This window comes from Numida meleagris, chromosome 4 (assembly GCF_002078875.1).
Source record: "Numida meleagris isolate 19003 breed g44 Domestic line chromosome 4, NumMel1.0, whole genome shotgun sequence".
NCBI classification, from domain to species: Eukaryota; Metazoa; Chordata; class Aves; order Galliformes; family Numididae; genus Numida; species Numida meleagris.
Genome location: NC_034412.1, coordinates 36,384,121 through 36,398,797, shown reverse-complemented (window position 1 = coordinate 36,398,797; position 14,677 = coordinate 36,384,121). Strand labels below are relative to the sequence as shown.

Genomic DNA, 14,677 nt, shown 5'->3' with positions numbered 1-14,677 from the left:
GTGTGTTTTTCTCCAAAAGCACGTGTGTCTGAAAGGCTCCTTATGCTCTCATATCTTTTGGACCTTAGATCCATATTTCATGGTTGCAAAACATACAACACGGGTGAAAACACGAACTGCATCTTAATAAAGCAAAGCAATGAGTAAGTAGTGGTCTATTCAGCTTCATCAGATAAAGGGAAATATAGGCAGGGAAAACAAAAAAATAAAGGTTGGAACTTTGGAAGACTCCAGCGAGAAGCCCCTAGGGCATATCCCTGTAACCTGCTCCAAAGAAAGTGTCAGAGTTTGGTCTTATCAATAGACACCAATAAAAATCTTCTTAACACTGGTTTCCAGATATATATTTTGTTATTAAAAATGCTTTGGGTACCAAGAACAGGACTGTTTAAATCATAGCTTGGTTCAGCGTCATTCTAGTTGTTTTGTTCCCTATTAATGGAGGATAGCTGTTTGCTATTTAGGGCGATCTTTACTGACTTCCTTTTTTCAGTGTGAATCCTGGTGTCTGAGTGAAAGCCTGGTTCACATCTGTTTTGAATGTCTTTGCTCATTCCCTCAGTGCTGAGGAGCCCAATGGGAACCAGTGCCAGTTTTGTCCAACAATGGGTTTTTGTCCTGTTAGAAGGCACTATCGGTTGTTCATTTGGTGGGGGTGTGTAACTGTGGGACACTCAGTCATTCAAACACAGAGGTTCTTCTGAAGGGATGGGATGGGCTCTGCTACTTCCAGAAATGTTAATGGGATTTTAGCAAGGTCAGGACTTATGACTTTTTTTTTTTCACCTATTAACTTGAACAGAGCCAACACTTCGCTCCTCACTTTTTCCTACCAAGGCTTTCTGCTCGGATTCTGAGCCTATAGGAACAGATCATAGTCAGTGAGGGATCTTCACTTTGCCTACAGTGTTTGGGCTGAGCAATGATGATCTTGACAATCTCACTGCAAGACCACATGCCTGTGAACTTCTAAGTTACTGCCACGAGGCATTTTCTGCCCCCTCTGCTTGCACTAGGAATTGTATGGACCTACCTAAATAGGGATTAGTTATTTCTGAATAGCTCTCTTGCTTGTATGGACTTGCATGTTAAGAGGCTATTACTTAGCTGGCTTTAAGTTGCATTTGTCCCCAAACTGCAGTTTGTCAGTGACATCTCCACTTCTACCGCCAATGGCGTCTGATTTTTATTTCTGGTGTGACCAACAGGATGGGTATGCCTGGCAACTGTGCCACTCATCCGTTACTTTTTAACATGCAAAGCAGGGATGTGAGTGAGCCTCCTAAGTGCCATGCTTGTGGGAGGTCATCATTAGTCTGTCGAGGTAGTTCTTTGTTGCTGCCTTCCGTAAGCGTATTTGATATGGCAACTTCAAGTTGCTCTGTTCTGTGCAGACAAGATGCAGTGTTTATGAAAGCAAGACTTCTTGAAGTGAGCTGTGGGGGAGAGAAGGAGAGGCTGTTTGCTGTGTTTTAAGCCAAATGGCTTCTTTGGCAGGAGGCCTCTGTAACAAGTGAGAGCTGTGAGAATTAGCTCTCTCAGCACTTCGACAAGCAAAGATTTTTGTCTGTAATGAGGAGAACGAGGCTTGTTTGACACAAACTACAAAACTGCGCAGGAAAGATGAAGAGGGAGGCCAGAAATATGTTACTGAGAGTGAGGAAAAAGCAAGTTCACTGCTCAGCTGTGAATTCAAGCATCTTGCTCACTTGCTTATCATAACACCTAATTACAACTGGCCTCGTTCCTGACGAGGGGGGAAAAGGTAAAGCTTACCAACTGCTCTAAATCCTGTGGTGGAACTGGCCACGGCAGCATCCTACCTGATTCTGTATAATCCAAATCATCCCCATCTCATTCCTCTGGATCCAGCCCTTCTTTATGCAGAAATGCAAATTCCCTTCGGACTCTGGAGGTTTCCAAACTGATTAGAATTCTTATGTTCCTTCGTTAAATGTAAAAATAGGATATCCCAAGATAGCCCCCAAATTATAGACCAATATGAGAAAATCAGAATAGTTTGTGTGTTATTAGATGAATAGCTGCCTTCAGCAAGCTGTGCCAATGGTGTGGTTACTGTCTCATCTTAGTTGTTTATCTGAATTTTTAGCAGTTTAGTGACAAATTAACTAACGTCAAATTCTATTTTCTCAAAGTAGGATATTCATCTGTGTATCATTTAAAAGCAGAACTTCGGTTTGTCTTCTAAACCTGGCCTGTCACTGGGCAGCAGAGAAGTGGCATGTATGGCGCTCTTGCCCTGCAGCCCTTCTGAGGACCAGAGCCCAGACTCACTGCTGAGCACTGAAGTCTGGTCATCCACATGTGTTTGGGCAGGTACACAGCTGTATGGCTGCTATGGCACAGTTTTGATTTTAGATGCAGTGGTGGACCAGGACACGTGGGACAAAGGGAATACCGATTAGGCTTAAGCTTGTGGTGGCTGTTTGTGGCCAAATGTTTCCTGTGAAATAAAGGTTATCTTCTCTTTCCAAGGTCTTCTGATGGCCTCCAAATGAACCAGTCCAGAAGCGTTTACCTTGTCCTTTGCTGTAACCCACTCCTTTTGGTGCTTTGACAGCTTATGAAGGAAAGCTGGTAAAATGGTCTGGTTGGAGAGGGAAAACAGAGAAGAAGAAGCCGAGGCTGTGGGTAACATAGATCTTGTTTATTTAGAGTCCCACTGTTTAGACAAAACTATGTGCTGTTTATCAATATTTCATTTGCATTGCAAATATTTACTGTTATGGATGGTGCTTACCTGAGCATTAAAAGGTTATCGATAACTGATTTTATGTGTCTCTGAGTTTCCTGTGTCTTATTACAGCAGTGACGTTTTCTTGCCTGCTTTAGCTCCAGTGCTGGAGTCTCCACTTAAATCCATGAATTATTGCTTGTATAATGTGTATTGCTAAGAAAATCTGGATGTCTAAAGATTTTAAAGGACCTAAATAACCCTTGCCAAATAAATAAATAAATAAAAAGGCCAGGAAGAATTATTTGGAACCATTGTTTTGTGGTTGTTTTTTTTTTTTTTAATTATTATTATTTCTGTTGGCAATTTTCTCCATTAGAACCATCTGGGAAAAGGAAAAAATGTTTAAAATCAAGTGGGATACAACTCCTTTGATTTTATCTGAAGTTCTCAGGTTAGACTGCTCTGCTATACAGCCATAAAACAAGGTTAATATGATTTTAATAGACACAAATCAAGATTAGGTCTGCAAAGCATAAAATGAGAATTATATTGAAGGAGAGATTTATGGGGCTACTCCTAGTTATATCAGGAAAGGATAAAACATGAACGACTTTTTCTTGTGGATGGATGCAGAAAAGTTCAGTAGATACATAGAAGAAAAATCATGAGGATATGATAAAAGAATTATTAAAATCAGCTAGAGGAAAAGGAGAAAAAATTGTTGTTATGAGAAAATCCTTACAGATCTATGATGTCACTCTGGAAAACAGAAGGTGTCCTTTTCTGTTTTGTGTTTTTTTCCCCCTCCCAGCACTAGCATGAACTATAATTAAATCAGGTACCCATATGTTTACACAGAAAGTAAGTAAGTAAACAGAAAGCTCTGCTTATTTCAGCAGCTGCTTAACAAGCCATCAGCACAATCAATTAAATTAATCCCAAGAAATAAAACTTGAAATAAAGATGATATCTGAAATCATATTTATTCATGGTTAGAGACCATGCAGATTCTTTTGACAAGTCGAAAAATCTTATGGGTGATGTTGAAAACTTCAATGTACAAGTGTTAATTCAATTTGAGAGGAAAAAAAAACCCTGACTTGATAGAATGGTTTCTGTAGAGATATTACGAGAATGGCAAACCCCAAAGCAGTACAAAGGCAGCAGGAGTATTGTCTGCTCATTACCTGAATTTTCAAACATTTAACAACTGTGAGAAGTATGAATATGCAAAGCTTCCAGACTCTGACCAACATTGTTCTTCTTCATTCCAGGAACAGAAAAGAAGTAGTCAGTGAGTTGCTGTCACAGCACAGATTATATATCTACTATTAAATGAGGCTTTCACATATGATTTGAGGTCACATGTCTTCGAACTAAGAGTAAGCCACATCTCCTTAAAAATATGTCCAAGTGTAGTGTGGAACTGTGGCATTACATCACAATATGGAGATTAAAATCGTGAAGAATGCTCCCCTTGAAGGGTGAGGGTCCTAAGCAGTCATCCTCCTCTATAGGAGAGAAAAGATCTAGAAAGTAAAGCCTTATAATGAATATCCATTGTGAGGGAACGATTTGAATGCAAATTCCACTCCCCCATGGAAGACTGCTTGATCTCTTTGAGGATTTGGGGGACATGCTGCCGTGGCTAGCCTGAAGCCTCTAACAGCGGTGTCAATTTGCCTAATTTTAGGTTCTGGGCTAGGTCCTGCGACCTCCTGTTGTATGAATAGTCCATCGTGCCCGAATATTTTGTGGCATCATTTTTATCTTAGGTCAGTATCAGCCAGTTGTTTTATCAAAGGCTAATATATTGCCTGGTTTTTAATGAGCAGTGCCAGCAATTTCTGAAGAACAGAAGAAACCAGGTACGTCTGTGAGGCTTACGTTCCTACTCTTTATGCTATGTGCTTCAACATCTGATCTTTAAGAAGATGGTGAAAAGTGCAAGAGCCTATTTGTTAAGGGTCAAACCATTATTTAAAAATAAACAAGGACACCAAGTTCTGTAGGTGAAAGCTAGTGGGGCAGTAGCAAATCTGTTTACGTTATGATCTCTCAAGAATGAGGAAAACATGCTCCCAAAATAAAAAGCTGAATTGCGCTCAGCACTGAGCAATGCACCACCAACAAAAAAACATTTGAGGTGCTGTAAGTGCTTTTCTCTTACGGACCAAATTTTTATACTACACAGGTGTTAAATGACTTATCCCAGGAGATTTACTTCTGCAGCACCTGTAGTCTCTCTCCTCCTTCAGCGCTGTTTGCAAGAGACTTCTTAGGTGCCTGTGTGAATTCGTTTGACAAGCAGGCAAGTGCTCTAGGTTATGGCAAATGCTTCAAGGCTCCAAGCAAACAGCTGATAAAATCTTTACATGCTCTGATCCTGTAAGTGGAGGACGTGGGAGCATATCTGGCTGTCTTCTGTGCTGGCTGAGTGTTTGAGTTTCCTTGCTGTAGAAACCAAAGAGTTCAGGGAGATGGCACGCTGGTGGGTGACGTTTTGGTGTGGGAATGGGGCATGCCACCAGCTGGGAGCAGGAAAGTACTATAGTCCTTAGCACACGCTGTTACAGCCTAGAATGTAAATGGGCAGTAAAGCTGAAGCACATAATATGTGCCTTTTATTGGGCTCAAGCTTTTATCATAAAAAAACCTTGCTGGTCTTTGAAACACCAAACTTTGTGGAATGTGCATCTTGTGTGGAGGAGGGGTGCATGGGGAAGGCACAGCGTTGCACTCATATGCCACTGCTCAGAGCACAGCCTGCTCTTAACTACAGAGGGCACTGCCAGCTGCTGGTGGGGACTCCAGGCCTTGGCTGCCTGGCCAAGGACTGCCAAGGGACCGGGTTTCGAGCAGTAATCCACGTGCTACTGGTTTCTTGAGTTGTGCGTGTTTTCTAGTAATCCAAATTTTCGTTTGGCTGTTGCTGTTTGAGATGATAAGAAAAGAAAGGGTTGTTAATATAAATAAAGTATCCTAATGCTCTAGGCCATGCTGTGTCTAACTTGTGCAAAATGCTGCTACTTGGTGTTAACTCCATAGCCTTCTTTTTGCATAAAAAGGCTGCTCTGTATTTTGGAATGCTGAGTAGAAAATTAAAAATGCAGGCCAGTCTTCGGGAACATTTTACTTACTGTTTTAATAAACTTTTGTTTATGCCTAGAGGTGCCATTAAATTACCAGTCAGACATTAATATACAGTACACAAGGGATCTTGTATATAAGCAGTGATTATTACTGTGTGACTCAGATGAAGCTTGCTGTATGCACAGATAGCTGCTGGATGGCAGACGAAAAGTGAATATCTGTCTGGATAAGTAAGTGGTGGTACTTATGCAGTGGATGTGCTATTTGGTTGGCAACGCTTTCTTTTTTTTTTTTTTCCATTCTTAAAAAAAGTCCCCTTTTCAGAGCAGAATCGTGGCTTGAGGGGTCAGTGGTCTGTTGTGGTAAGAACACCTTCACTTTCTTTCGTGAACTAATGGAAGATAAGTACGTGGTATGATGAACTTGGAGATAAATGCGCTAAGTGCTTCAAGGTGAGACATTACTCTTGACTCCCAGAACAGGGAGGTTCCTAACATCGTTGAGCATATGGCTCTGAGCATAAAGGGGTGTTGGGACTGATTAATGCCGGGCACAGCTTGCTCTTTGACACTGCGCCCACAAGTAGAACAAAACTGAAGGAAGCTGAGGCTGCAAGAAAATGCTGGAGTAAATGAGGGTTGTGGACAACAGATTGTAAAGCATCTGAATAGTAGGGTGGAGTGGCAAAACCAGAAAGATGTATTTTGCTCTAGGCTTTGTGCCCGCATGCTTACAAAGTCAAGCGCAGGTCCCTCAAATGCGAGATCGCAGGAATGCTGTGAGTTCATCTACACGGAAGAAATTCAAAATCTCTCCATCTCCTGGAAAAAAAAAGAAATATGCCAATTAATTCTGAATTGGGATTTGCCTTTACATTTGATCTACTTGAGAATGCACCACAAGGAAAGCTTCCTACGAGGAAAGCTTAGAAATGCTCCCAGGGAAAAGGCACTGTTGTAACTCTCCCGCTTCCTAAAGGGATCAAGGCAGAACTCTTGTTAATGCACATTCTATGAAGGAAATGGAGGGCCCTACCTAATGCAGCCTCCTCAGGCTTCAATTTTTCAACTCAGCCTAAAAAACAAGACGATCCTTCCCTGTGTTCATCTGCTTTTCTTGTTTATAGTTTCTTTTCTGTGTTTTCTGACTTGTTTGCACTTACAAAGAAGAGTCCCTTCCCATGCTTGCTACAGCGCAAGGCTTTGGCATTTAAGCTGCTCATGTGAAACAAAATCGGGTAGCTTGGATGAGACACACGTAAAGAGCAACCCAGAATCCCCCTTGGATAACTTACATGGCACAAGCTTCACAAATAGCCAGCAGCAGGGGTGCTACTTGGAAACCTTTGTGAAATCTGATTCACATTATTGAAATACTGTAGGAATTAGAGATGTAAAAGACTTTCCCTTCAGGTTGTGTCTTTGGCGGTGCTATTTACCCTGGGGAGATACGTACCTCAAAACTCTGACCTCAACTTCACTTGAAATTTCAGCTTCCATCCCATCTTCCCTCCTGTCTTTGTTTAACTCAGCAGCTTGGGCTGGACACTGCTGGAATAATGACTGCATCCAAAACTTCAACCATGCAGTGCTGACTTTCAAATCTGGATCTGATTACTGACAAAAAGAAAAAAAAAAATAGAAAGAAAAAGAGGCAGTCATGTTTTTCTTTTGTTTGGTGACTGGGGGAGGCGTACTGTGTTTATTTCTGAGGTTTTGTTTTTTCAATTATATAATTATTTGCCAGCAGTACACAACCATGTCCTTTGTTTTGTGTCAGCTTTATTCCCTTGTCCTCATGTGATATTGTTATAGGCACAAAGTGTCCCAGTTTTTTAATGCTTCATCATTTATTAATGCCACAGATAGTGGGATGGAGAGTTGTCAGCATCCTGATTTTTTTTTTTGTATTGACACATACAATATCCGCACAGAAGCTGATTTGTTATTAAATAGTTTTTAATGAATTTCCTCCTTTCTGTTTATACTTTTTCCTCGTTACTTACTGTATTTATCTCCCTTCCTGACTTTATTTGTTACATTTTTTCTAACCTGATTTCACATTTGAGATAAGTTTCCCACTTAACCCTGAAACTTTGAAGGGAGAGGCAGGAGTAGGCCTGATCTCCCCCAGTAGATGGGGCGTGGTACATCCTGGCACTCTCGTGTATCTTTCTGACAGGGCTGGTGATGATGTCTGCAGGAGGCGGACATCTGGATTTCGATTCAGTTCAGAGTGCTGCCAAGGGGAAAACATCTGACAGCTTTGGCCTGGTGGTCCCCATGTGTACTGAAGTCTGAATCTTCAGTGGTATGAATCACTTTGACTCTAATGAGGGCTCTACTAAAATGAGATCTGTTCTTTGTACTTGTACTGCTGTTGCTAGCTTGCAGTGCAAACATGTTTGAATTTACGCTTGACAGCAGATGGTGTGAAAAAGCCTCACAGTCTGATCAAGTTCTCCACCTTGGTAGACACAAAAGTTTAGGAAAAAAGAATCAAGTTTTGCAGCTGCAGCACTGCAAATGAGCCTGGTGCCACAAGGATGAGAGAGAGCAAAGGCTCTCAGGGCTGACTTATGCAGCACACACAAAGATCCTCCTGTAGGGATGCTTCTTGGTTCCCATCCTGCAGGGGGAAATCATGGTGGCTGGCAAGGAGTGAATGGTCAGGCTGTAATTTGTGAATGTGTTTTGACGGTCAAAATCGTCAACAAAAGTGAATGCGCTAAGCACGAAGGCGCCTATATCTTTCTGTTGCACATCGTGTTGGTCTTGAGACACTGTTCTCCCAAATATCCAAACTGGCTGTGATCAGAGCTCAGCACAGCCCTGCATTTAGCTCTTACTTGGCCAGGGGAGGGAAGGGCAGGGCACGGCAGTGATGTGCACAGACAAAAGAAATGTGAAGCAACAGGTGCCATAGTCTGAAGTCAGATTGGCAGATCTGGGAAAACCTAAGAAACTGGGCTCTGTGTGAAAGGCTGGAGCGTGGGCTGGCCTTCCTCATGGACAAGCCCCACTATTCATTCACCAAAAATAAGCCTTAAACTCCTAAAAGCCTGTTTTCAGCAACATTAAGACAAACCGTTCTTCTAACAGCTGTCTCCTTCTCAAGCCTACATGCACTCATGTATCTGTGGTTTCTCTGAGGGGTGCTCTTTTCAAACCCGACTGTTGTGACAAGTATGGTAGGCTGGGATGTTTGCTGTCCTCTTCCTGTCATTTGTGTGCTCTGCCCACTGTGAGCGGCTAATTGTGCTGAAGCTGTTCTAAAAAGCTGGCATCTGCACACATGCGTGCACGCACCCAGGAACAAACCATCTGCTTCTTTCCTACATGAAGACAGTAAAGGTTTTTATACTGAAACTGCTCATGTTTCAGGAGGTTTGGTATTATTGCAATACCAAAAGGTTATTTGGCAAAGTGTAAGGAGGAAAAAGGTATAAAAGTACAACAGTGTTCTTTCTGAAGTGTCTTGTCTGGCAAGTTTAATCCAAATATTGCTAACTGTGAAATAATGCAGAGAAGCTACCTTTACTTTCTTTTTGTTGTTTCATTTTTCAGGTCTAAGTATGTACAACTTCTCGTGCTTGTAAAGAATGTAATTTGAAAATTTTGTTTTTAAAATTGCAGTTAAAGAAGCTGGTAAGTTGCTTCAAAACACAGCTTTATCATGCCAGTTGATTTATCATGCCAATTACTTTATTTTAAAACTCTTATACATCTGAATGCATTATAGTCTCGCTGTCCAGTGTGGAGTCATATTTCTCTGAAGAAGCGCAAAACGCAAACATTTTCTCCCTCCTGCCCCATCTGTATTTTGCCTTGGACGTTTAGGCAAGCAAGAGAATACCATGAGCAGAGAAGAGCAAAGAGCTCGGTTTTGTTGTAGGAATGAGAAGGTTTAGGAAAGGGATGTGCAAAGCCCCACTCATTAGCTTTATAAATTTACTTCCTAATGCCTAAGATTACTGGAAGAAAGTTTCACATTTGGCTCCTAAACAAAATAAAAACTGCTTATTTGTTGGATACCTACGTATCTAAGAGGAGCCTTTGTCATAGGTGTAAACGAACAAACCCCAGACGAAATGCATTATACATTTAAAGCTTTGGGGCGGGAGGGTTGAGAAATCGAACCGTTATAGAAATAGATAGCTTTTATCATGTCATAACTTTTATTTAGAAAAGCACGCCTATATATGTGTTTAAGTCCCGTTAAGTGCTGTTCTAAGTTGAACTTTCACATCGTTCTTACTACAGCTTTGTGCTAATGGCAGTTAAGTCCTGCAGTTGGCAATACGTAGGCACTCACTGGCATTTTATAATGTTCAATAGCAGCAACCAAATGATTCCTTACCGATAAGAGCATAAGCACCTAGGCCAGGGCAGAGTAAGTATTGTGAGCTCCATTTCCATGAGCAAAACCAGCTAATGGGCTCAGCAGAGCTATCTCTCCTGGCTGCTGAGAAAAGCTGAGGCGATGTGACTAAGCGCCTGTGAGAAATATAAATGTGTTGTAAACTGTTTCCCATATATTTTCACTTTTTCTCCTCAACTTTCCTATTTATAATTAACACATCTCTTTATCTTGTTCATTCTGAATATCTTTGTTCTTTTCAAGTTAAATTATTTAATACTATTTCTTCCTCTCGTTTAAGCTCCCTTTATCTCATGATCCCCTCTCCTTTATATTGAAATCTCTCCTGTCTAAATGCATAACAAAATGACACCTTCCACTAAAGTACTTATAAATCCCACCACATTCCCTAAAATAGAACTGCATAGTAATTAGGCAGCCAGGTACGTCGTGCAGAGAAGAGGCTGAGGACACACAGGCTCCATGTGGCACAGACAGAAACCAACAGCTCAACATGAGTTTCCAACAACACAAGGCTGATCCTTCATAAGGCAAAGTCCAGAAAAGCACAGCCCATTTCTGCACCTTTGCAAACGTGACGATTGCTGCTCGCACACAGAGCCCTGTTGATTTTACCAGGTTACCTGTGAGCAATGAAGATTTGGTGTCATATAGCTGCTCACGTCATAATGCTTTTATTTTTTATGCAAAAGGAAGCAACAGGGCCTTTAGAGGCAGGAAAGCAGCTGGAAGCCTCGAGGTATGTTTGCATTCTGTTCTTGAAATAAATTGAACAAAAATGACAATTTGGTCCTGTGAAATTAGATGATAAATTGTGTTTTATAATGTGTCTAAGTCACAGCTAAATATATCCTGAAATTGTTTTGTGTGATGCAATGGAGAATGCACTTACACAGGTGCCAGATGACTCTGGGACCTGATGGAGTCCCAGAGGTTAATCAGGATATGTATAGTATCTGCACGGGAACCTGAAGAGGAAAGTACCTTGTTACAGGATGTGTTTCTGGGTGGTAGATACTGAACAAATCCTCAATATGGATGACACATTGCTTATAAAAACAGCAGTGCTGCCTGGCAAGCACACTTAGGACCCATGAGTGCCCTGGCAGTTACACATACGTCCCTAGTGTTTTCTTCCTTCCTGAATGGTGGTGGAGGGGTAGGACAGCTTACAGAGCTCTCTCTTAGTAAAAGCAGTAACAATTTCATTAAAAAAAAAAAAATCATGATGGGCATATATATATAATTGAAGAACAGCTTTTAAACAAAAGCATCTAAGATATCTCTGTTAAAAAAAAAAAATCTTTATATGCAGCTTGTAGTATCTGCATAGGTCCTTAAAGGTTATAAAAGATGATGACCCTGCGAATCTACATATTTTGTAGCTTCGTTGGAGGAATATGATTATTACGACCCTCAGATCTCTTGGAAAAAATTCTAGGCAAAGTATGTGATAAAAGCAATGGAGCAGTGCTAAATCTTTTTCTTCAGCAAGGATAAGCAAAACCTAACCTTTTCCTGTGATTTCTGGCGGCTGTCAGCAGCCCAGTAGCACTTTTTCTCTTAACTGTTCTAACTCCGATCTTCAATGAGACAGTCTATCCTTTTCTAGGGAAGGAGTAATCCTTTGGAGAAGGAAGTGAGAAGAACCTTAGAGAACCTGGGGAAGGAGAGAATCTGAGGTTTCATACTTTTTGCCAATTGGACCTGATGTGAACCAAGAGATAATCTGGATCTAAAGGGTGCTCTCCTTAGTTTATAGAAATATACTTCAAAAAGAAAAAAAAAAGTGAAGAATATCTTCTTAACTGGGATGGCAATTCGGAGGTAGGTAAAAACGACTGTTCAGAGTTCTCAGCAGCTTTAGTCCTTGTGTTCTTGTCACGGTTCTGACTAGCTTCAGCTACAAGTAGGAATCCAGAGTTTCATTCTCGAATGAACCTCATAACAACTGGGGTGGTGGGTGAGATTAGGAATTTGCAATTAGCATTTGTCTACAAAGGGAGAGGCAGGATTAGCACCGTATAAAAACCATGCAGAGAGACTTGCCATCTTTACCAAAGTGTGGGATTTCATTGCCAGACTGAACGCTTCCTGTGCCCACTCACCCTTTACATCAGCCTGCAGCAACTGATGTTGCAGCAGCTTCACTTGCTACAGAACATGACCGCTTCCAACTTTTTAGCCTCAATAGATGGATATTGTACTTCTCCCCAGTTACAATTCTTTCCTGAATCGCCCTGAAGTTGTTTGCCCTTTTTGCTCCCGGACGCAAAGCGAGGCCTCTGTGCAGCGCATAGGCTGGGCAGTCAGGAAGAGCCAACTCACCTGGGACTGAGTGGCCACACAAAGGTTTAATGCAGTTTAAATAACAAACTCTGGCTTTACAATTTAGCTGATTCACCTTATCTTTCCTTTGCAGCAGTCGAGTCCTATGCTCACTGTAACCCCAGCTTTGCATGGAAGTAACAGCCGTTACGCGTTTATTCTGTCCAAAAATCTGTCGCAGCTGCATGATCATTCTTTGAAACCCAAATGCATCTGTGGAAACGCCGAGGTATGAACTCAATGAAATGTTTAGAAATCGCACGGCAGGACTGTTATGTGCTTCAGACGCCTGGGAACACGGCAGCCGTGGCCGTGCCGGCGTGAGCAGCTGCGATGATGGAATGTTTTATACTTTATCATTTCCTTGTTAATGTGATTTAGAGAGAATGGTCAGGGCCAGGCAGAGCCCGGGCTAATGAATCCATCAGGGAAGCTGGGACAAGAGAGGAATGGCAAATCGGAAGCACAGGTTGAGCACTGGAATGAGATTTTTATGATGCTGCAGTTTAACGGAGACGTACCTAGCGCTGAAATAAGCGCTATGTCTTTTGCATCAGGAATTTCCTCAAGTTTGGAAGCCGGTTAATTCGGACCCGTACATAATGCAGCGGGATAACCGGAGATGATTAAGCCGACTGCGTGTTGCAAGAGGTGTTTCCTCTCCGGGAGGCAGGGCAGGGGGCCGTGGGTCGGAGTAACACAGCGACAGGCTGAGAGGAGGGCGGAGGATCGCTCGCTCAGCACTTAATTGCTACAGCAAACGGACACAGTAAGCGGACGCACACCTCCCAGCGTGAGCAGCGCGCTCGCCAGCGGGATGCAACCACCTGCAGGCTCCGGGACGCGGCCAACGTCGCCGCTGTCAGCCGGCGCCCTGCCCCGCGGGACGCTCCCCTCACGGAACCCGCCCCACCGAAGGCGCCCAACGGCCGCGGCCGTCGCCTCGTGCCCGCCCTCCCGCGCGTCAGCGGCCGGGCGTCACGCGGCCGTTGTAATGTACCGAAAGGGCGCGCATTCCGCCGCCCGCCGTCCTCCGCCTCTCAGCCCCGCGCCTGCGGCAACGCGCCGCCCGCCCCTCGCCCTCGTGGCAGCTCGCGGGGGGGGCTCCGCGCCGCCTCGGCCCGCCGCGTCCGCCCTCTGCTAGCGGCGTCGCGTGGCGCGGCGGATCTACTCGGAGGTGCGTGGTAGCGATGGCGGCGGTGGGTGAGACTTTTCCTGTCGGCGGATCCGGCTGGCCCTGCCGGCGGGCGGGCGGCGGGCTGCACCCCGCCCCGGCGCTGCGCTGAGGCGCGCCGGGCCGGGCCGCGGCGAGGAGCGCCATGGGGCTGCTGGAGCGGCTGAGGAAGGAGTGGTTCATCGCGGGGATAGTGTTGGTCATCGCGGCCGCCAGGCTGGAGCCGGCCGTCGGCGTGAAAGGCGGTGAGTCTGCCCGCCGCCCCGGGGGGGCCCCGCGGTGCGCTGCCACCCGGGGGAGAGAGGGTGCAGCCGCCGGGGCGGGGGGAACCGTCCGCGGCCGCCGGGAGGAGGCGGGCGGCTCCGGGGCGCGGGGACTTGGGCAGCGAGTTGGCGGAGGGGCCCGTTCAATTCAATATCTAGTTCCTGAGGGGGTTCCAAAGCTTTCAGAAAAGGAAAGTAGAGCGTTGTAGCAGAATTCCATCGGCAATTCCACGTGACAAGAATCTAGCTCTACTTTTACGTGCATGGATTTTTTTTTTCTTTTTTCTAAATGAAGCTGAAGTTTCAAGACAGAAGGCCTTTCTCACTGAGGAGCCAGCGTGTGTTTTTTTTTTTTTTTTTTTTTTTTTCCCCCTTCGGTTCTGGGGGGAAAAAAAAAAAAAGTGATTTAAAAAGGGCTCTGAACACTTGCTGTGTCAGCCAACGCTCCGGTACTGCGTGGAGTTCAGGGTAGGCACACGCCTGCTGTGCGAGGAGCCTTCCTAACATCTGCGTGCTGTTTTGCGCAGGTGATTAGGGCCCACGTGGAGCTTCTCGCAGGATCCACGCTGTGTCTTTAGCAAATATTAAAGACAAATTTGAATTTAGAGTATCAGGTGGTTTGTCCCTTTCTGGTGTGATTGTCACGCTGACTGTTAGCAGCCATGTGGGAGACCCTTTAAACTAGAACGTGTGATTATTTGTCCTCAGTCTACTTCCGTATTTTATGTTGGAGGACTTCAG

General features: G+C 43.9%; 1 protein-coding gene and 1 long non-coding RNA gene across 5 annotated transcripts in view; one reads left to right on the top strand and one right to left on the bottom strand.

Moving 5' to 3' along the window:
• On the bottom strand, positions 3,363 to 13,474 carry LOC110398091. Its single transcript, XR_002438190.1, has 4 exons — positions 13,021 to 13,474; positions 7,247 to 7,407; positions 6,526 to 6,612; positions 3,363 to 5,630 (listed from the first exon to the last, which is right to left on the bottom strand). It is a non-coding gene; the product is annotated as an uncharacterized LOC110398091 (long non-coding RNA).
• Positions 13,554 to 14,677, top strand: part of SLC10A7 (solute carrier family 10 member 7) — a 152,141-nt gene continuing 151,017 nt past the window's right edge. For 2 of the 4 annotated variants that reach the window (XM_021395461.1, XM_021395460.1), the window contains exon 1: positions 13,590 to 13,918. In XM_021395461.1, the coding sequence (XP_021251136.1) occupies positions 13,819 to 13,918 (100 nt within the window). In that variant the 5' untranslated portion in view covers positions 13,590 to 13,818. Of the gene's footprint in view, positions 13,919 to 14,677 lie in introns of all 4 variants that reach the window. The other 2 variants (XM_021395463.1, XM_021395462.1) reach the window with 2 other exon arrangements.